This window comes from Cavia porcellus, unplaced genomic scaffold (genome assembly GCF_034190915.1).
Source record: "Cavia porcellus strain 051 isolate PalLab524CR breed Dunkin Hartley unplaced genomic scaffold, mCavPor4.1 scaffold_7, whole genome shotgun sequence".
Taxonomy (NCBI): Eukaryota; Metazoa; Chordata; class Mammalia; order Rodentia; family Caviidae; genus Cavia; species Cavia porcellus.
Genome location: NW_026947490.1, coordinates 26,029,061 through 26,052,698, shown reverse-complemented (window position 1 = coordinate 26,052,698; position 23,638 = coordinate 26,029,061). Strand labels below are relative to the sequence as shown.

Here is a 23,638-nt window from a genome sequence, read left to right as displayed (position 1 = left end):
GAAGGTTGGTACCAGAGTCAAGTGATGGCTCCACTGGGAACTTTGGCCCTTCTTGCTTTCTTAAAATTGAATAAGACTCACTTGAAAATATAAGTCCCATTTTCTGTACCATTCATCCAATAATGATACCTAGGTTACCTCTGTGTCTTGGTTATTGCAAATTATGCTACAGTGAACATGAAAGTGCAGATGTGTTTTGGCTGACTGATCTCAGTTTCTTTGGGTATACACCAGAAATGAGACCGTTAACTTACATTTTTACCAACAGTGTACAGGAACTCCCTTCGTTCACATCTTCACTAGCCTAGCCTTGCTATTTTTTGTCTTTATCATAGCAGTCATTCTATAGTCTGTATTTGAAATTTTCTCTGGCGTTCCCACTACATAGGCTATTTTAAAATAATGAGTTCATAGAAAGAAAGAAGCATGCAGGGAGAAAGAGAAACAGAATAACAGAAATATAAAGAAGAGGAAAGGAGACAGGAACAGGAGAAGAAAGAGGGGCAGAAGAAAAGAGAAGGTAAAAGAGAATGACAGGTGAGCCTGAAAAACAGCAAAGGAATCAGAAAGAAAGAAAGAAAGAAAGAAAGAAAGAAAGAAAGAAAGAAAGAAAGAAAGAAAGAAAAATACAGACAAGGGAAGTGAAAACCAAACTTTGAAGCCTCTTATTCTAGAAATAACCAAGCCTGCAAAATGAAAACATGGCATAAAGGTGACTTATTGTCACACTGGTTCATGTATCACTTTTAAACCAATTTACAGTATGACTTTAGTAGTACTTAGCACATCTGTGTCTCTGTTTCTTCATCCATAAAACCAGGGAGTGCTATTCAGGATCAACTGTAGTCTTGGTATCTTGAGTGATATCAAGAGGGAGCTTACAGGTGTTTCCAAAACATATCAGGATGATAATAAAATGTTTAAGAATTAGGACAAATTGGACAATGTATTTCAGAAAGCTGAGTTCAATTCTCTCATTCCTACCTTCTCTATAAAAAATTCTAGAGCTCTCGGGCTAGCATTAATCAGTTGAAAGCTCTCCACATCCTTATAGCTGAGTATCCAGGAATGTGCTTTTCTATTTCATAAACATTCTTGTCCTTGACCCAAGACCCTGCAAGAACCCATCATCTACACATGATTGAATTTAATGGCCTCATGTATATGCATGAGATCATGGACATTGTTAACTAGATGCAGAGTGATCCCGTTCAAACTGCCTTCTCATAATAACTACTTACAGGGAACATTTTTGGGAGAGCCACTGTTGGGTCATAAAGATAAACTGTGGCCAAAATCATTTGGCCAATCTCTGGATTATGCAGAGATCAGAATCTAAAACATCATTTATGAAGAGAGAGAACTAGAGCCAAGAAGGACTCTCTCAAAGGTACAAAAACCAGTGGATGTGTGAGAATTGGACTCTGAGGTCTCCACAGCAAGAAAAGAAGGTCCACGAGAAATCTAAATCCAGCCACATACAGACTTGTAAGTTTCACAATAGTTATATTTTTGAAAAAGGTAAAAAGACTCAAGTATGATAATATATTTTATGGAAGGTGAAAAGAATCAAGTATTAATAATATATTTTATGGAAGTCATGATCTATTTTAATACATTATAAATACAAAAATATTGTTGATAAGATAATGTACTTTCTTTTCTGTTTTTTTTTTCCTTCAAAAATCAGTATCTTATTCTTACAACATAGGACAATTTGGACTTACCATAGTTCAAGAGCTTGAGTCACATGTGGCTGGTAGCCACCATATTGACTCTAAGAGAAAAAAGCCAGAGGAAGTGGGCAAATAGGAATTGGGGACACGTTCCTTTCTCTGTTAAAAAATTTGAAGTAGGTGAAGGCAGATTATGTGATTGATGTAATCTTATCTGTGTCCTAAGTTTTTGGAAAACAGAATTAGAGTGAATATTTTGCCTATTAAATTCTTCATAGTGGACTAAGATTATTATCATTCAACGATTATTTGTACTATCTATCTACTTGAAAACATATTCTCCTTATTTTAAGAAAAACAAAGCTCAGACTCAAATAGATGTCCTTGATGTCCTGTCATTTTTCCCTCTAAAAGCAGCGTAAATGCAATAAAAGAGGAATTTGTGGGGGAGGAAAGGGAGGACTTACATGAGATTTGTTTCAGGCGTTAAACCACTCACTAACAAGGAGCAAGGAATCAACATCTTGAAGACACCTAATATTCCAATGACCTTACCCCCATGAGCTCTTGTATTTCTCATAATAGCTTTTATTGTTGGATTATCTACTTTACAAAAGTAATCACTGAAAACTAGAATTCAGAGGGTGAAATGATTGAGACCATCCAGTTGCTATATGAGTGATGTGTGTGTTTTTTTTAATACCATTGTTTCTTACCACTCTACTGTAGTACTGCTGGTTTCAGAGAACCAGAGAGCAGAGCCTGTGTGATAAGCTGCTTCCTATGTCCCTGGTCAGTGCCTCACTACTCCCTGTGGTTGCTACTATCAATTTTCATTTTAGTTGATAGATATTGGTGCTCATGTCTTACGTCTGACTGTTGGAGGCAGAAATCATATCTGGTTCCTCTTGATGCTTTGCCATATTTTTTCTTATTGCTATTATAAATGTCCTTGTACAACTAATTTTTTAAAATTTTGTGGTCTTTTATCATTGACACATCTTTAGAAAATGAGATACTATGATCCTTGTTTAATAGCCAAACAAAATTTTTTGAAACATGTTGGTGTACTGGGTAAGACCGTAATAAATGGCTGAGGAATCAGGTCAAGTCCAATGGCAATCTTTTAAACATGTAGTTGAAGTATTAACTTTGGAGTAGACTTTGTTGTGCACAAAGAGAACTGTGAACGTTAAAGAGGTTTATGTTCTTGCTTCTTCAGTCAACCTAAGAGAGGTGCCAATTATTCACTTTGTTCATGAAAACTGATCAATCCTGTTGAGCCAAAGGCAGTGTGGTTAGTAACAATCACAGGTACAGTATTTTGCAGTTGATAAGCTTTAAGTTTAAGATTGCATTTAACACTGTCAAGACCTTACTTGCTCTGTGGGAAGGCATCTCCATGATAATATGGAAGTTTGATATGATGACTGAATGGCTCTTCATATTGCCTAATTTAGCCATGGTTCTTCATATTTGGGTGTTACCTTTTCATGCCTTGGCTTTCTCTCTATCAGACTAACAGTAGTGCATGCCTTACAAAGTTTTGTGATGATTAAGTAATAAATTTTAAAAGTGTTCAGAAATTCTCTTTGACCCATGTGTACTTCTACAGGATATAGTCCCCTAAAGAGTTAAGGCCACCCGTACTATAGCAATACATTCATACCCATATTTATAGCAGCACAACTCACAATAACTATGCCGTGGAAACAGAATGGATACATAACAACAGATGAATGGATCATGAAATTGTGGTGTATGTGTTCACAGTGGAATATTATTCAGCTATAAGGAAGAATTAAATTGTAATTTGCAGGAAAATAGGTATAACTTGAGACCATAATGTCAACTAAAAATATCAGATGCAAAAAACCAACTTTCACATGGTTTCTTTTACATGTGAGCCCCAAAATATAAATAAATGAAAGAGTAAAATAAAATAGAGACAATAGGAAAAAATACAGACATTTCAGAACTGGGAAAGAGAATGAAGGAAGGAAGACAGCAAAAGTAAGAAGATCAAAAATGATGAAGGTACTGTATCTTATATATATATATATATATATATATATATATATATATATGCCAATTCCTCAAAAACAGATACAAGTATTACATGTTGCTTATAATAATTTTTAAAATAGTAGCTACTAAGTAAATAAAAATAAAAATTGCAGTGTTCACAAATGTTCTTTCATACAGCAAGTGTTCAATAAATGTTAACCACTATCATTTATTGAGCACCAACCATATACCAAGAATTCTCCCCACAATGTATCATTTAATTCCTTAAAGTAATCCTAGGGATAGATTTCAATAACTCTACATAAAGAAAAGGAAAGTAAAGGCAAGCACAACTCAGAACATGTTCTAGAACACAGATAAGCCAGAAGTCATATCCAGGACATCTTTTGTCAAAGTCACCACCATTAATATGTTTAACTCTGTGGAAATTGGAAGGCTGAGATATGAAATATGTGTGTTTGGGCCCTTTTTTCTGCAGACGTCTTCCAGAATGACTGACAGGAGTAATGGAAACAAAAATGAGTAACGTTTATTATGCACATTTTATATGCCAGTATTTTGAGGTCTTTGTGTAAGTACTTGTTTCTTTCAGCTGCTATAACAAATTGTCATGTAACTGACTTAAAACATATATTTATTTATTCTCTTGCTGTTCTGTAAGTCACTGGGCTAAGAGCAACATGATGATAAGGCTGCATTCCTTTCGCAGGTTGTCAGAATGAAGCCATTTCCTGGCCTTTTCAAGTTTCTAGTTTGCCTGAATTTTTTCTTTGGCTCATAGTCACATCCAAACATAACTTTGACCTCTGCTTCATTGTCACACAATTTCTAAGTTCACTCTTATAAGGACTTCATGATGGCATGGGGTCCACCTAGATAGATAATCCAGAATTCCCTATCTATAGACACTTAAATTCATCATATCTGCAAAGTCCCTTTTACCTTGGAACCTAACACATTCAGAGGTCCAAGAAATACAGATGTGGACAGATTTCGTTAGGTTGGAAGGTTGGTATTTTTCTACTTTCTGAAGCATCTGTTTAGTATCTCATGGGAATATTCTGAGACAACAATAATGATCTCTCACTCTCCCCTTTTTTTCTCATCTTCTTCTTCTCTTCCTCCTCCTTTTCCTCCTTCTTCTCCCTCATCTCTATTCTAAAGATGAGGAATTGAGATTTAAAGCATGGATTAACTTTGTTTAGGTCAAAATTTATTTTTTGTTATTTTATTATTTTATTTTAGAGAAAGGATCTTGCTATGTAGTTCAGCTGGCACTGAACTTGCTATGTAGCCCAGGATGGCTTTGAACTCAGTAATCCCCCAGTTCTATGACTACAGGTATCCACCAACATACCAAGCCTAAGTCAAAATGTAATGAGAGGAAAGGGTTTAAAACCCAAACAGTCCAGCTCCAGAGTATTTGAAGCATTGTGATTTTCTGCAGTATGGATTTTAGTGTCTAGCTCAAAAGCAAATAAACAAGAAAGCATTGCTAATTGTACTTGAATCTTGAGGGGGAAAACGAACATGAAAGCTGATTGCTGAAGTAACTAAGGAGTGGCTATTGGGGTTTTATTGAGACAAGGATGTAAGTATGAATCCATAGTAAAGAATTTAGAGAAAGCGGAAAAAATCTATTTCTTTTCCATTTCCATAAGTAATAACTAGTATCTGTATCATACAACCTCCCTCTGCCACTGACAAAATGTTCCCTGTATTGGCCACATATATTATAAGGTTTCAAGATAGATTTTATTTTCTCCTTTCTTGACACTGGGAAAATTGTACCTACACTTGACTATAGTTTGCTCCAAGCCTATAACATTGTCTTTCCAAACAACCAACAAATAGTGACAAGTGGCAGGATGTCAGTTCTAACCACCCCATAATTCAGGGCAAAGGTGCCTCCCACTATTGAATGTGCCAGTGCACAAAGAATAACATAGTCCTTCCCTGAGTATTCCCACATGGATGTTAGGCTATTGAATCTTGCCTTACAGTTTACTAATTGTCTTGAACCATCACCAAAATATTTTCCATGACTTTATCCAAGAGATTTCATTAATTTTATAGATAATCAACTTATCTGTAGTCAGTTCATCATTTGAATAAAATTCTTCATGACACCATGAAGTAAGCCTTACACACACCTAGGGGCAAAATCATACCGGGTGAAGAGGAAAGCAAATTCAAAAGTCCTGTGACATAAACAAGCATATCTTGCAAAGAATCAATAAAAATCAATAAAAAGTCAATTTTAAAAATCCAATCCAAAAATGAAGCTAGGAAGCAAGGAAGGGAGAAGTAAGAAATGAGTTCTTAGGGGAAGGCTGGATGAAGGTGAAGGGTTTTGAGTTAATGAATTCCATTTTCCCCTCTTTAATCTGCTCAACAGTATTGGTTGTACTTGGAACATAAAGAAACAAGGTTCTACAGGGTGCAACTCCATCCATGTACCAAGTATCCCTCTGGCCTCACTCTTTGCTCACAACTTCAGTCTGCAAGTTCCTTGACCACATCTGAGCTGTTCCCATCTCATATCATTTTCACTTCTATTTCTGTCTGAATGAGTCCTCAACCCCACCCCCAGCTCCTCCAGCTCCTTCTCCACTCATCTTGGATTACACAGTATATAACTTTCTCAAGGACCCTTTCCTGACATCCCAATCATCAAAAATAACCATGTCCTAATGTTTCCTCTTCTCAGCCTCCACTGTCCTCCATCATAGCCATGATCATGACAAAGAGCTATAATGCTTATTTCTGTTTTTTTGTTTGTTTGTTTGTTTGTTTGTTTTGCCTTGTGTCTGTTTCCTTCATGGCCTCAGCTCCCTAAAGAAAGAGGCCATCCCTTCTTAACGTATTGCTATAAACTCATTGTCTAAGCCTCTACGGTGCATCATGTGTGATTAATGAATATTTGTTTCTAAATAAATGCTAAAAGTATGCAATAGGACAGACTTTATTAGTTGCCTTGTAAAAAATACACTCACATCTTGATACTTGGCTGGTTTGAACTTTGATGTATTTGGCACTCGACGTATTTTGACATGAAAAGTTTTTTCCAGAACTGATTATTTGCTTGGTACTCAACATGCTAGTATTTGGTGTTGAACATTTCATGACTCTATACCCTTTCCATCCAAAACAATTTGTTCTGTCTTCATCTTTTTAGTGCTCATCATGCCTTCCAGAGTCAATTAAAAATGAGTACCTAGGTATCACTGTAGATAGAAAAGGCAAAAGCCAAAGTCCAGGATATCAGCAAGGAGTCACAACAATAGTTAAAAGGAGAGATAGTGAAAAGCTCTCTTCAGTCAGCACCAGCAACAGCAGAGGAGAGGATGACTTCAGGAGTTATTCAGAAGGCAAAACTAACTGTATGTGATAATTGATAGAATCTCCACAGCAGAGGAAACAGAAAATTTTACAACTTAGATTGTTGGAAAGTCACATTGTACAATGGAAATAAATGAACTAATGAATGGTGGCATGCTTTAGAATATATATCAAAAGCCAAATCTTAGAACTAGAGGTGCTTGAGTGACACCATGACAGCTGTGTCTAGGTGGCAGGATTGAAAATACAATCCTCGGGCTGGGGATTTAGCTCAGCGGCATAAGCGCCTGCCTTGCAAGCAGGCAGTCGTGAGTTCGATCCCTGGTACTGATAAAAAGGAAAAAGACCAAAAAAAAAAAAAAGAAAAGAAAAGAAATTACAATCCTGACATTTGGTAGTGAGGTTTGGCTGGAAATGTCTATTAGCACACATAGAGTGCCAGGTTCAGCCTAGACATTGTACCACAGGCACAGTGGTTGGGAACCTGGTGTCTGGAGTCAAACTGGTGAAGGTCAGTTACTAACCACATCATGTTTGTGATCCTCTTTTGGGTTCTTATGCTTACTGCTCCTCATCCTATTCATGAGAATAATAATAGTACCCATTTCCTTAGGCTATTTTCTATCAGGATTTTAATGAATTTAAATATTTCAAGAGTTTTATGTTATTTCTTTATCATCACGTTAATACTATGGCAAGCTTGGTACATAGGATTAGCAATCCTGTGTTTTCAGCTAGTGAAGCTGAAGAATACAGAATTTAAGTAATGTTTCTGTCATTGCTCTACCAGTAAGTAGTAAAATTGGATTTTAACCTGGATCATTCAGCCTCCTCTGTCAAAGGATGGTCCAAATTCATAGTCTAAACAACCAGTCCAAGAGAATTAAAATTAGACAAAAAATGAGGCAGGATCCTTCAGGAGAAAACAAGCAAACTTGTTTGAGGCATGCTGTAGTGTTTAAGAGTAAAAGGTCTGAGGAAAAATGACAAAATAAATGCATAAGATTCTCCATATGTAACAGGAGAGCTAGGCACCGATAGACAAAAGAAGAAAAGTTGGGCAGAAGCTCTATGTCTTGCATGCTCAGTGTGCCATCCATGTATTGAAGGACCTGAACAATGGCTTTGAATTTTTAATTCTCCTTCAATTGTCTGGATTTGTTGCTGAGCTGGTGCCATATGATTCTTTCCCTGAACTGCTCTTACTTTTCCTTTAATAATTCATAAATCCTAATAATATATAACAGAAAAGTATTTTCACATCGCATTGAACCCTCATGACCATCCTGAGAAGTAGAAATTATCACCCTACACTCTGTATATGAAGAAATAAAGGCCTATACTGATAAAGTGGTTCTCTTTGGTGTAAACAGGCCTGCATTCACTCTGAGAGCTGTCACTTACCAACTGTGATCACTGGATAAGTTACTTCCCTCCCAAGGCTCAGTTTCTGTCCTAAGTAAACAGGAGATTAGCCTTTTTACTCCTTAGGTCATTAAAATGAACTCACAGCATGTGGCATACCATAGGAACTAAATAACTATGGACCAGGGATGGAATCAATTCTAAACTCTGACTGTTCGTTGCTTCTTAGACAGGCATGTTTGTGTATCATTGAAGAGAAGGTACAAAGGAAAATATAGTGAGTGGTTATCATGACTGGTGATAGTCACAAAGGTACTTTAATATCCAGCTAAGTAGAGCTGCATGATCCAAAAGGGAGATGTAAAGCTATTGTTAAGTTTCTGATGATGCATAGGCCATCAGCCATCTGAGAATCTAGATCCTGTTATTCCTCACTGTACAACTAACCCAGACCTCTCTGAACATTAGTTTTCTAATCTCTGAAATGGAGATTTTAAAAAGTCAATGGATTTATGAGAACCAATTGGAATAAAATGTGTTGAACATCTACCCTGGAATAAAGCAAGTGTTCAACAAAATCTTTGAATGCTTTCATCACACCTTTCTCTTGATGAAATACAGATATAAATATGGATATGCTGTTCTTTTCTGTGAAAATAAATTTTTAATGGACAGTTTAGGATAGAAATAAAAATAACATGCCTGTCCTTGAAACTGGAAGTTAATGAGAAGAAGAAAATGATCTGCTGGAGTAAAAGTTTTATCTTTCTTCAGTTCCGACAGAAAAAGCCAACCAAGATGACTCAATGGTCCAGTTATCTGTTGGGATGGATGACCTTTCTCCTCTATTTCTATGAGACAAGTGGACGTAAGTATAATGGAAAATAATGGGGAGGATTTAGAGACTGGAAAAGAATGAAAAGGCCAAAGTCAAGATCACATGGCTGAAGCCATGTGGAGAGGGAATGGTTTAGCAGAAATCTCAGACAGGCCTGGGATTTAGAACGTGGGTCTGCTGCATTTTCTAGCTGTGATCTTGGTCAAGCAATGTAATCTCTTTGAAGTTCATTCCCTCTCTGTAAAGTGAAAATAATGACCTTTGCCTCCTGTGGCTATTTCAAATACTTAATAAAATAATGAATGCAAGTGTCTTTCACAATGCTCAACAAATGTCTTTCACAATGGGGAAAAGTAAGTATGTTGACTGAAAAGAGAAATATGAAATTAATTCTAGTAGGCTGAACCCTCAGACTCTAACTTGGACATCCTAGTTATAATTTTAATGTATGTAGGAGTCTAAACTATCTATCAAAGACTACAATAAGCACGGACATAGGACACAGAGAAACTTTGATTCTACAGTTCCATCAAATCACAGTGAGACATTTTCTACAATGAAAATCCTATTCAACCTGAAAAGTTCTGCTCCCTTGCATAAGACTCAAAAAATACATCTGCATGCACTTTGTTTCTTTGATGATCATATTCTTTATTACAGAGACTCCTAATCAAGGTCACTAGATGAATTTTAGGGTGTATGAAACCCTGAATTTGTATTTTTAAAATATGCATACTAGCAGGATAGTGAGAACAATTATTATAACAAACGCCAAGCTATCAGCAGTGTACTACACGCACACAAACACAAACACACACAATCCTTTTCTTGCTCATTGTTACATTTTGGACGTCAGGTGACCCCCAAAGTCCAAGTGTTAAAAGCTTAGTCCTCAGCCTATAGTGCTAGTGGGAGATGGCAGAACCCTTGAGAGTTAGGCCCTAGAAAGAAGTTCTCTTGTCACTGTGAGCATGGCCTTAAAGGGGATCATGGGACCCCAGGTATTTCCTCACCCTCTTTCACCTCCTGGCCTTGAGATGAGTGGATTTGCTCTGTCTCCTCCTGCCAGGATGAGCTTCCTTACCATAGGACAAAAGCCAATAGAGCCCACCAACCAGGAACTGAAGCTTCTGAGCCCAAACAAACCTTTTCTCTTCATCAGCTGCTTATCTCAGGCATTTGTTATAATAAGAAAAAACAAACTAAGCCTGGGATAGGGGTGGGAGACTTGGTCAGCCAGCAGTGTTCCATGTGGTGACTCGGGTGTCTACACCCCTTCCGTAGTAGGGTCCACCAACCCCTAGGATCTCAGGTTCCCTGAGGATTCTTTACCTTAGCTGAGAGGAAAAGGTGTAAGAATCTACAGGATCTTGGGGAAGAGTGTTTTTTGTGGGAGAAATAGGGCAATGATGGTATTTGTTTGCTTGTTTTGTTTTTTTTTTTGACCAGGCTAGGCAGTAACACACATCACTTCCTCCCACTTCCATAATCCAAAACACATGTGATGCTTAGCTGCATGCAAGTCTGGAAAATGTAATCCAGCAGTGCATTTGGGAGGAAAATGAAACTGATTTTGGTGGACACAAAGCCTTCGTAACTACAAGGGCATATTTAGCTAATATCTTTCTAGAGAAAACTTCTGAGTTCTCAAATAACTAAGTCCATTAACCTAAAAGACCAAGAACCAACTATTTATTCAGATAAGGAGAAAGATACTTAGTGGGATGTAAGGTTTCCTAGTTACGATCTTGTTTGACCTTACTTCCCTAAACCCACACCGACATTCCTGTAGGTAAACTTGATATCCCCAAGTCTCCTCTAACACATTTCACCAGATTTACCCATTTCCTGTGTGACCCCTAAGTTCCAGGCACTGTATTTGGACCAGAAATGCAGTTATAAATAAAATCCACTTCCTCTATTCAGGGAGTTCACAGCAAACAGAAATTTAGATACATAAACTAGTAATCTTTTAAGTTGGTAAATGCATGCATAGAGATTAGCATTGACTATTCTTTTGTGTGGGAGGCGGTAGTGGGGATTGAACTCAGGGCCTTGTGCATGCTAGGCAAATGCTCTATCACTGAGCTACATCATCCCCAGCCTAGCTCATAACTATTTGACACATGAGGAACAGTATTGATGCAGGGAGCAGAAATAGAAATAGAGTAAAGGTGTCAAGCATAGAATGAAGCATGTGACCAAAACACCAAAGGTCAGAGAGAGCAGAAGGAAAGGTCAAAGAAATGTTAATCAGAGGGTGAAAACAGGCAGGTCAGCAGGATGCAGATTGTGGGAGATTGTAACTCAGTTAAGAAGATTAGGCCATCTGTTGGATTACTTTGCAGATGGCTAATAGCATTCATTATGTGTTGATTCTAACAACTCCCACAGATAACCTTAATTCTACATGCAGCCCGCATCCCTCTCACTCAACACAGTATCTCACATATCCAGTGGTGTCCATGATTGTGCAGAAAGCATTGACAATGATGATGATAATGATGATGTTCAGGTTGATGGATGATGACCATGATCATCTTGACAGCCTAAATTATTTCAGGATCAGTGATGTTTCATATGTTTTTCTAAGCACCCTTCTTGATTTGAATTGGCTTAAAATTGCAAAAACATGACTCAACATTTCTGAGATCCAGAGGTGAGAAATGATGTGTTACATCCTACACAGTAGGGTCAACCTACTGTCAAGGGTGGAAGTGGAAATCAGCGTTTTCCACTCCATGCAATTTATCCCTTTGACCCATGATGGCCCTGTCACATAATGCAAAGTAAAAACTGAATGCAGAAAAAGGGATGAGGCAATGTGTAATTGTTATTGTAAAAAAGAGAGGAAAACAAAGTGCTCTAAAGGATACAACTGCAAGTGTGTTTAGGTGTGTAAGATAGATGACCATATTACTAAGTTTTTGTTGGATAAATGAACACAACGGTTTGCAGTCTCCCTGTTTGAATGTCCACTTCGTATGCTTTAATTTTGTAACTTGAACAACTATTTCTAAGATGACAATATGTAATCTATTAACTAGTGATTTCTTACTATTTATTTTTTGAAATTCTGTATTATTTATATCCCTTTACTGTTTTATTTTGTTTTGGTTTTTTCTTTAAATAAAATTTAAAAAAAAAGAAAAATGGATGGGGCAACTAGACTATGCAGCTTAAAGACAGAGATCACATCTTGCTCACCTGTAGTCACAGAATATCTGGGACCTGGTCAAGATCACCAGCTGTATCAAGGTGTACAGCGAGAGGATAAAATAAGAAAGAGACAAATTTAGTAATACACAATACATGATGAGTGACTGGGAAGTTAATCCCTCCAGATGAACCAAGAGAACAACAGTACACGCCAACCACTATTCATTGGGTATTGACAGTAATAGGCGAGGCTAGCAGAAGATTCAAAATTGGCAAAAGACTCAGAGATCTATGACTCAATGGTCACGTATAATCTTGTGATGACTGAAAAGGGCAGAGATGAAATTATACTGAGATGAATCTTGCCCTGGAGTGCTTATATAATTTAGTGGTTTAAATTTTAGTCTTATTAGATGGGAGAGGATGGCTCATCCATAAAGAGTTCATGGGAAATCTCAAATGTGTGATACCAATAATCCCAAGCCTCCATTTGTCCGATAGGGAAGTATGTAAAATTAGCCATTGTGAACTTGTGGCCACCAACAGTAGAAAACTAACCATTGTAACCACCCCACAGTGTCAATGACTTACCTCAACAGAAATTCAGGTTCATGTGAATGTTCAGCGGAAAAAAATCTTCTGCTGGGATCCAGAGAACAAGTTCCTTCTCTTTTGTCTTTACCACGTGCTGGAGCCTCAGTCTTCTTTGTCTATTTATCTTTCTCAGTTTCCCCACTTCAGCCCTATTGACATTTGGAGCCAAATGAGTCTCTTCTGGGAATTTTTCTGGGCATATTAGGGTGATGAATAATACCCTGGCCAAGTGGTAGATTCTAGACACACAGCTGCCAGTCCCTTTCTATCACCAGTGGTAACAGCCAAAAAATGTCTCTATCAATGTCCACAGTGTCCTGGGGATGATCATTGCCCCTTCCTTTCTATTGAAAATCACTGCCCACTATTCAACTGGCAAACAGGAAAGAAAAATAGCACAGAAGATTGCTCAGGACTACTTTTGAACCAGGAAATGACAAACACCATCTTCATCCACAATCCATCACTCATGCAGAAAGCACTTAGCAAAGTTCCTTACTCAGAGACTCCTGGTTGTGACTTAGAGGAAGGAAGGAAAGGACAAAAATAAAGGAGATAAGGACAAGAAGGAAGCTGTGATCCTGGACTAGCAGATGAGAAAACTGAGTTTTGTTCTACTGTAATTAAAACAAAAGTATTAACATTAAATTATTTCTTTTGTTGTACAAGTATGAATTCATGTAATGAGAAGTTGGGGCTAGAATAGCATTTCTTAAGATACATTTTAAGGAATATTAGTCTCTAGTGCTATTGAGTAATAAAAAATAGGAAATATTCATTTACTCTATCCTTCAGTTCTCATATTAATCTCCTCTGATGAGTTTCTACCTCAATGAGAAACCTGTTTTATTTGGTGTAGAATTTGATAAAATTGCTTTTTTCCTGTCAGCTTTTACCCTTCTTTCTCCACTACTATGAGCAAGTGGGTATTCTAGGTCTTGTGAATATATTGAGTAAAAGACAAAGTCTGTATTTTGTTTTTACACTAAAATATAAAAAATCCAATGCTATGTTTCCTGATCTGAACACATCCGAGTACCACTCTCCTTATATACTTCCACATTTTCTCGCCAACACTATTACTTACTCAAAAAATTCTTTAAATTTTCTCATTGTGCTTCACTTTAATAAATTCTTTCAAGAAGATTTATGCAAGGTTTGTAATGCAAAAAAGCATTACTACTGACCATACACAAGAATTGTGAATAAAAGTAAATTCTATGAAAAAACCCATGACTTAACTTCTCTGGATACTGTTGTTCAAATGCAGCTTTGAGCCTGAGTGTTACTCCCTTTTTTACTAAAAAGGGAAATTATTAAGTATTAGAAATGTGGTAAAGAAACACCAGCATTAAATTGAAGTTTTCTGTACAATTAGAAGTATTGAAAACAACATTGAAAAAGAAGTTTGTACCAGTATGCTTCAAAATTCGTGTGTCTCTGCACTGACTAACATGATCTTATAATCTGCCCTAACACATCTTGTGTAGGACTTATGGTGCCCATTGATGGTGCCCATTGATGATGCCCCTTGTACATGCTGACACGCAGAGGCCTAGGGAATAGTATGTCTTAGCTGCCTTCATTATATGTGAAACTTCACCGGTGCATTTTTTTAGTCAGGGTCTCTCTATGTAGTTCATGATAGCCTTGAACTCATTTTGTAGCCCAGGCTGGCTTGGAACCCTTATGATCCTCCTGTCTCAGCCTCCTGAGTGCTAGGATTATAGATGTGTACCAGCATGCCCAGCTTTCCCCATTACTCTTGATGCAAATATAAACTGGACAGGCACTTACATGGCATCATGAAGTCTGATGCTTAGCTTAAGTATATTAGCCTTCCAACTATCAGAGAACTTCAATAGGACTACTCCTACACCTTACCCTAGACAGAACAGCTTATGAGCAATAGACATAAGCTGTGACATTCAAGATCACCACAGCCACATTTTTGTTGTAACCTCACATGGTGGAAGAGGCAAACTGACTTTCTTAGGTTCTTCTTCTTCCTCTTCTTCTTCTTCTTCTTCTTCTTCTTCTTCTTCTTCTTCTTCTTCTTCTTCTTCTTCTTCTTCTTCTTCTTCTTCTTCTTCTTCTTCTTCTTCTTCTTCTTCTTCTTCTTCTTCTTCTTTATTCTTCTTGTTCTTCTACTTCTTCTTTTTCTTCTTTCTCCTCCTCCTCCTATTCTTCATTTGTTTAAATAAAACCTTTAGTTGCAAACATGAAGGCTCTGATGCCATGATGTAATCACTCCCAAATGCCCCCCCGACCTTGTAATATTGCCACCTTAGCTGTCAAGTGCTATGCCAAAAGATATTTAGAAGGCCAGGGGTGCTGGGAGTAAAATAATTTACCAATAGTCAAGGAATATAGAAAAAGCAAAAGTTTTTTTCAGATCAGAGGACACTCTCAAGAGGGCCAGCAGGTGGGTTTCTAAGAAAGGAATCTCACTGTTAGGAGTAAGAGACTGGGAATTTTTGTTTTGGAGAGGTTGAAAATGTGGGGCAGGGACTGAGTTAGTAAATACAGATATCTCAGAAATGAATTTTTCAGGGTATCTTATTCCTTGTTAGCCTTTTAAATACACTTAACATAGTAAACTAAAGTTGCACGTCAGGCTCACAAACTAGTGAGGCTTTTTGCTTACGGCTCACAAAAGTCTTTTCAGACTTAGAAAAGAAGGTATGTATGCTTTAATTTTAGAGGAAAAGATGAGCATTAACTCAGCAGGAGGAATGAATAGTTCTTGTGTTTATTTTGTATTGCACATTTATAATATATAATGACCACATTCACTGTGGGAAATTTGTACACGAATATAATACCTCTTAATTATTTTTTTCTTTCCTCCCTCTCCCCAACACTTCTTCTCATTCCCACTTGTAAGAAACTTTATTTTCATTTTTCTTCCTGTGCTGTTTTTAGCAAATGGTAGTAGAGTGTCTTGTGATGACCTGCACATGCTGAGGAGGATTGTGTCAGCAGAGAAATTTACATGCTCAGAATTTTAACAGGGTTTCCACAGGGTTTAACAAGGGGTAGGGGAACATAGACCAAACCAAGATGCATCTCATCCATTGTGACTTATCCCTCCTGCTTTGTTCTTCCATCCTTCAGAGCTGAACGAAAACTGTGTTTTTCCTTTTATCTACAAGGGATCTATTTACTTCACTTGCACCAAAATCAATAGCTTCCTGCCTTGGTGTTCGACCAGAGCGGTTTATGATGGCAGGTGGAAGTACTGTCTGATAGAAGGTGAGTGACAGAACACTACAGACTGGGGAGCTTACAGTGTTTCTATTTGTGTTAATTAATTTATAATATATGTAACTGCTTTATTAATTAATTTTAAATTTATTTTTACATGTGGACTACAAGAAGATACCAACATCCAGATAAATTTATTTTCACTGGCTTTTTAAAAGTACCACTAGCATTTTTCATCAATCATGATTTTGACTTTATCTCTTGGTCATAAATCAAACAACATTCTTAGATCCTTATAGATCTGTTGGTGGTCTAATTATTTATTTCAAGACACTACATAAAGTGTGTTAGATATGCTTGCTTTGTAGGTGTGAACATTCTTGGTTGAGCTTGGGAGCCCTATTGGAGAAGTTATGTGGGGGAGGAGACATGGAGAAGGCTTTACCAAAAGCTTGATGAAATGTGTGCAAAAAAATCTCTTCCAAACTATTTGTGCTCACTTTGATTGTTGACTGATGGATAGATGGTGAACTGACTCTTTGCTGTGAATAGCTACACGAAGTTAGGCTGCTCATGAACTCTGTTCTGTACAGATTATCCACGATGTGTCTTCCCCTTCATCTTTCGTGGAAAGACCCGTAACAGCTGCATCTCAGACGGCAGCCTCACAGGAAAGATGTGGTGCTCAGTCACATCCAGCTTTGATGAGAAGCAGCAGTGGAAATACTGTGAGATGAATGGTGAGCCATGGGAGGCAGGAGGGCAGGGTGGTGGGAAGGGAGGTACGCAGCCACTGTCATCAAGTGGGGATGTGGACAACTCAGGGAAGCCCTTCTAGGGAACAGGCATGTTCTCAAAGACAACATCACAACAACCACAAGTGGTACTTTCCAAGATCACCTTCCCCAAGGCCTCAAAGCCAGCATAACAGACCAGGAATCCTGCCAACTGAATATATAGGATGTAGTCCTGATTTTTTTTGAGTACTTGTGTTTCAAGAATTGAAAAAAAAAAAGTAAGGGGAGTTACAACTTAGACATAACCAGCTTCACCCATTGACAGATCATCCCTGAATTTTAATGCTTTTTAACACCTAATCTTAATTCTACACTTAGTCCTAAAATTTTAAGGACCAACATTCATTCAGTGGCTTCTGTGGGCTAGATTCTGATTCAAGAGCTTTGCATACAGTATCCTGTTGAGTCTTTCCAAGGCAGTTCTTTCCCAACCCATTCCATTCAATAAATGGTCCGAGTAAAATTAAGTCTTTCCCATGATTGTATTCCTAGGCTATGCTGGAGTTAGAACTTGAATTCAAGTCCACACAGCTCCAAAACCCATGCTCTCTCATTAAGCATTGTTGCTTCCAAAGAGATAAAAATGTGTGAAAGGTCTTTGTCCATGGCCATACAATTCTTAATTACATTCTTCGCTTGGCATAAAAAAAGTGCTAATCCCTTATCAAACCTTGATTTTATCCTATTTAGCTCTAGGCATCCCTTGCTTGTGTCCCTAATGCTAAACTTATTCTTAAATCCTACATAATCTTGTGCTAATACTTCTACTCTTGGCTCTAAATTCCACTATTAACTCTCTCATTGCCACCATTTTAACACTGAAACAAACCTGTACAATGAGACACTAAAGCTGACCTCACAGAGGACTATTTCCTCCCTCTGGGACCTACTTCCTAAAGTTGGTACCACCTCCCCAGAGCACCATTGGGTGGCATACAAGCTTTTGGGACCTGGATACTCCAGGTACAAACTGTAACACCAAAGTAAGGGAGTTACAACTTAGACATAATTAATGGAATACCAAAGCAAAGAGGGAAAAGCCTGGCAATGAGTGAGGTCTGGGGATCTGGCAGGTCTGGTGAGTCTTTCAATGTGATGTGATGTAAACTGGATAAGGTTCACAACAGAGTGGTATAGGGTTGGTGACAATGATGAACTAAGGAGAAGAATTCAAAGAGTCATGTAAAGATCTGCCAAAACTACAATCTACTGAAAAGTTTAGCAGTCTGATCATTTTTACTTTATGAATTGATTATCATGTGAAAACCATCTCACATCTGTTAGACTGACTTATCAAAAACATAAAAGATAACAAACATTGGCGTAAATGTGGAGAAAAGAAGACCCTTGGGTACTGCTGATGAGAATGGAACTTTGTGTAGCCATCATGGAAAGTAGTATGGAAACTAAAAGCAGATCAATTGTATGACCCAGTAATCCTACTTCTAAGTATATTTTTAAAGACAATGAAATCATCATATGGAAGATACAGCTTCACTCCTGTATTCATTGCATCATTATTCACAATAAATAAGGTAAAGAAATAACCAACATGCCCATCACAGATACATGAAGCTTTAAAAGTAATATATAGAAGTTAAAACACCATTTAGCCTTTAAAAAGCAGAATGTGCTATTACTTGTCACAACATGAACCTAGTGAACTTCAACTAAGTAAAATAAGCTACATACAATGTTTATTTAAAACACTTTTCAGGAAGTTTCCAGAATGGACAACAAAGCTATTTGCAACTCTTATCTTCCCTTGCAAGTACTCTTGAGATCCGTAGAGTTAGCTTGATGAAGATCATGAAACCGTAAGGTCCTATTAATGCAGACAGTAAGCTACGTGGGTGTTGATTATTCTGGTTCTCACTTAATCATGATGCTACTTGGAGCATTCAGTGTGATGTTACCCTTCATGAAATAAAGTTCAGGGCATTTTGTGTGTGTGTGTGTGTGTGTGTGTGTGTGTGTGTGTGTGTGTGTTAAATGGAAGCCCTTTACATCTCCTCCTCTTAACCTGTCAACTTTCCATGATCATTTTCAGAGTACGGAGGAAATTCTTTCAGCAAGCCCTGCATCTTCCCCTCCAAGTACAGAAATAGCGTGATCTCAGAATGCCTTGAGGATAACAGCAACAAGCTCTGGTGCCCAACCACAGAGGACATGGATAAAGATGGAAAGTGGAGCTTCTGTGCAGACACCAGTAATTTGAGGGAGGGGACTGGGTGGGCATGAGTGGATTCTTCCATTTAATTGCTTAGAAAACATCACATGCAGCCCTCTTGTCTCCCAGGCACTGTGCTGGGTGCTGGAAATGGGGGCAGGAGTGAAACAGACAGAGTTCCGCTCTCATAAATCTGAGAGACAAACAGTGCTAAAGGGAAAGGTGCCAAAATAAAAATTTCAAAATCTTATACATCTCTCTGACCAATACAGAGTAAACAATGGTTAAGGTTTTGAAAAATTATCAATGAAGACATAGAAAAGAAGCACGAAAAGCCAATTTGAAGGGAGGTTAAAAAATTGCTGATCTGGAAAACATTGCTAAATTAGATATGAGATCCACTGATGTCTAAAGAGAAATTTGAGCAATTTGAGCCTTTGAGCAATCTTATCTACCAGGTAGAAGTTATCTGCAAAGTTATTTTGTGTTATCCACAGCACAAAAATGATTCACAACCTGTTGGTCCTCTACAAGTTATATCTAACAGCTAAATGGCTGGGCCTCTAGCTCACAGCAAACAGTAGGGCTGCAATTATACTTTCCCTTGAGGAAGGGTTTGCACACTTGCTCACACCACTGAGGCAAATCTGGATGAATTCTTGTATATTTATAGTTCCCAGCCTAAGACAACAATGGTCAGAGGAAAGCAAAGGAAGGATAATACTTTGTGACAGATTAGCACATATGAAATTCAAACTCCAGCACCTGTCAGAAGATTTACCAGAACATGGCAGGGTTATGGAGCACCATGGTTACTGTGCACCTACAGCAGCAGAGTTAAGTAGCTGTGATGGGCACTGTATGGTGCACAGATCCAAAAATATCTACAGGAAAATTGTGTTGACTCTGAATCAGAATATCAAGTGGCTTTTAGGGACTTCTTAGATGATGTTCAAGGAGGACTTTAAAATTTAATGTGACAATGTTATGACTCTTTAAGATTTAGATAATTTTTTGTTAAAAGAAGATTGTGAATCTAGATTTGGCAAGGTGATCAGAGAAGACCTCAAGAGAATAAAAAAGGCGACAAAACAAAAGAAAACAAAACTGTAAACTCTCGGAAAGTGTGTTCACTATTCTGTGTTTGGGCGATGGTTAGCAGGACCTGTTTTGGTTCCATTTCACCCAGGATGAGATTTTCCTCTTGTGCCCCATTTCTTAAGGTTAGTCAGGTCTCCAGCCCTTGTTCCAGTCTCCAGCTTCTGTGTATCTGGAGCTGTTTTATCCTCTGTGACTATTCACCTGGAAGCGAGTCAATTACAATGAAGATACAGCTTGTTATACTTAGTCACAGTAGTTATCCACAGCACATATATATAAAGTCTCTGCGAACACAGTAGTTATAATTTACAAATCACTGCTCCTTTGGGGGAATATAGGATTAGGTTCCTACCAGCCTCTGGTCACAGTTTGTCAGCCAGTCAAGGAATGACTTCAGTTCAGAGGTATTTCTGTTCAAAGACATCTTATTTAATTGATTCATTCACAATGAATTCCCAGGTACCAACACTGTTATTCATGCCCAAACTCACACCAACAGCACTTCCACAAGTGCCCAGAAGTCACTTATCTTGTATTTTCTCCATAAAGCACATCTCAGCCTTCCCATGTGTGCTAACACTGGTAAACATTTCGACAGTAAGCTTGGGGGTCATTATAAGAAATGACATTGCCAGCAAAAACTAAAATTAGAAAAACATGGTACTGGCCCATGGAAAAGGCACTCATCCACAGTATGGGACCAGAAACAAGCAGGCAGCATCACCTCCCTTGACTTCAGCTGAGAACAGATCCATCAGGGGACTCAAATTCCCCATTATGGTGTGTGCCTACAAAGTCTGCAGAAGTACTGTGCATATTCACAGTACTTCTGTGAAATTTGAGATTTCAAATACATTTTACTGAGTAGGTAAATTTGTAAGTACAAAATCCATGAAAAATTAAGGTCCATTGAAATTTGCTCCATATGTGCCTCTACTCCACTCCCTAGTCCTCCTGGTGGCACAAGATTCTCCTCTTTTTTTTTTCCAAAGATCTCAGTCTGCAGTTCTTTCCTATTCTCTCCCATCACCCTTTCTTAAGTCTCAGACTCAGATGATTCATAAGGAAGGAAATCCAGGTAATGAAATTTTCCTAACATAATTTGGGGTCAAAATTTACTCCTCCAATAGAAGCCTCTGGGCTAAGCCCAAACAGTGCAGTCCCTGCAGTGCACATCTGATTTTGAACCTAGGATGGGCTCTGATGCCCAAGCCCCAAGTACAGTGTAATCATCTCAGAAATTACCTGTTTTATCCATTTTCTCTCTCTAGGACTTTCCTCATCTGGTCCTGGTTTTCCCTGCCACTTTCCATTCAACTATAAAAACAAGAATTATTTTAACTGCACCAACAAAGGATCGAAAAATAACCTCACATGGTGTGCAACTTCTTACAACTATGACCAGGATCACACCTGGGTATACTGCTGATGCTAAGGTGAGAGCCAAGACCAAAATAGGGTGCACCCTTGATGTGCAGATGACAGAGGTAGCACACCTGGATGTGTCACGGATAAGAAGGTGAGATTTGTTCTTTCCAGTATGTCTGATCAACTGAGGTTTCCAGCAAGGTGCACTCTGCTTTCCAAAAATAAGGTCAGGTAGTTGAAAGGATAGAACAGCTTCTCAAACTGAAAGGCTGGAGGGAATTAGGGTTTTCCTGGAAAGCAGGAGAGCATCAAGAGGATGTTAAAAACTTTTTCAAACATTGAAAAATATCATTCCAAATTGCAGACATGAGAAGCTTTAGATACGAAAGATTAGAAAAACAGAATTTTTCAAACAGAAGATGGTATAAAAACGGGATTAATCCGGACTTCCTGGTCCTGAGAAAGAATGGCATCATGTTGCTAATCTGTTACTTACCATTGGGTAGTAGATTAAGGAAAAGGTGTAGGTTCAATTTGCTTCTTTCAGCTTTTGGGCTCCGTCCTCAATCTTAGCCCATAAATCACCCCCCACCTCCAAGGACTAAATCTATCTGTCCTTTTCTTCCAGCCTTTTCCTTCTAGCTCTTCTCTTCTCTTAGGTTATCTCCAGTATTCTCCAACCTACAGAAAATATTCCTAGACCTCCCAGGCAGATCAACTGACCTAATCACCCTAGAACTTCTAGAATCTAGATGCAAAGAGAAAGCCTTTTCATTGTTGTGTGGACAAAACACCACTACTTCCTTTTCCATGCTTATGGCAAACATCAATAATTGATTCAAGAATCTGGTTCCCTCTGAGGCCAGATGCAAATGTTTATTGTATTGTTACTGATGTTATTCTTCTGCTCCTCTTCTTACTTCCCCTCTTCCTCCTTCCACTGTCTTTATAGCAAGACCACCTATTTGCAGGTCTGTCTCCCTCCTCTGTTGTCACAAAGGTGAGGTCCGTGGTTCACTGGGGGGGGGTGGTACCTAACTGCTTCCTCTTACTTCTAATTGTGTCTTCATATCAATACAGACTCACCACTTGTGTATGTAATGCTAGACATGGAATAGGGGGCCTCGCAATAAAAAAAGACAAGTGCTTTACCACAGTTAACATCCCTGGCCTTTTTTATTTTGAGACCAAGTATCACTGTGTAGCCCAAGCTGGTCTCAAATTCCTGCCTCAGGCTCCCAGATAGCAGAAATTAGAGGTGCAGGGCAGCACACCTGTAACAAAATTATCTGTACTGAAAATACTGTAATTTTGAGCTAACACATATTTAGTCCTTGAACTTTGATATTGAATTGCTTTTTCAGGGAGAAGAAAAACATCTTCAGAGGAAGACTGCCACATTGAGGCTGGAATCCTGTCTATCTTTTGCATTGCACCTTCAAAACCTACAAAATCACTCTTAGAAATACCACACACTTAGTTCTTCAGTCTTTACTGAAGATCAGAGGGAAAATGTGGCCTAATCACCAATAAAGGTGTCCTAAATCAACCTAGGGGCTGCCTTTCTGCCTTCTTGAATGAGAGTTATGGTGGATACGTGGGAAAGGAAGAGGTGGTGGCTAGGTACCTGAGTCTTACGATGGAAGCTCAGATTCTCATCCCAAGTACCTTCAGAAGTAATCACAGCCGGTTAGTTCTTTCTGGGAAATCACAGATTCAAGCAAAGCAGTCGTAGGTACCTATCAATAATAAACTATCACATAAATGGTGGGTAGAGAACTTATTGTAAGAGTGCCCCAATTATTCTTTATTCCTGCTGTGGAAGACATTAATAGCTGATTACAGAATCTTTTTCTTTCTCCTTCCCAGATACAAATGGACATTGCTGTTGTTGTCATTGTTGTTATTCTTCCTTCTCTTCCTCCTGCTCTTTGTCCTCTCTGTTCCTTTCACATAAAATACCTTGAGCTACTACTACCACAGCCTCTTACTC

General features: G+C 38.2%; 1 protein-coding gene across 1 annotated transcript; it reads left to right on the top strand.

Annotated features, from left to right (window-relative positions):
* The first annotated feature begins 1,253 nt into the window (after positions 1 to 1,253).
* Positions 1,254 to 23,194, top strand: LOC134476884 (epididymal sperm-binding protein 1-like). The gene is made up of 7 exons (XM_063253003.1): positions 1,254 to 1,488; positions 9,186 to 9,279; positions 16,120 to 16,257; positions 16,803 to 16,949; positions 19,057 to 19,215; positions 21,549 to 21,713; positions 23,010 to 23,194. Exons 2-6 carry the CDS (start codon positions 9,210 to 9,212, stop codon positions 21,704 to 21,706), a joined length of 672 nt encoding a protein of 223 aa, XP_063109073.1. The 5' UTR covers positions 1,254 to 1,488; positions 9,186 to 9,209; the 3' UTR covers positions 21,707 to 21,713; positions 23,010 to 23,194.
* The last annotated feature ends 444 nt before the right edge of the window (positions 23,195 to 23,638 follow it).

Excerpts from the sequence above, each read along its gene's own strand:
- LOC134476884 (XM_063253003.1), top strand. The coding sequence starts at position 9,210 with ATGACTCAATGGTCCAGTTATCTGTTGGGATGGATGACCTTTCTCCTC. Across the intron at positions 9,280-16,119 it reads TTTCTATGAGACAAGTGGAC|AGCTGAACGAAAACTGTGTT; the intron begins GTAAGTATAATG and ends TCCATCCTTCAG. Across the intron at positions 16,258-16,802 it reads GAAGTACTGTCTGATAGAAG|ATTATCCACGATGTGTCTTC; the intron begins GTGAGTGACAGA and ends TGTTCTGTACAG.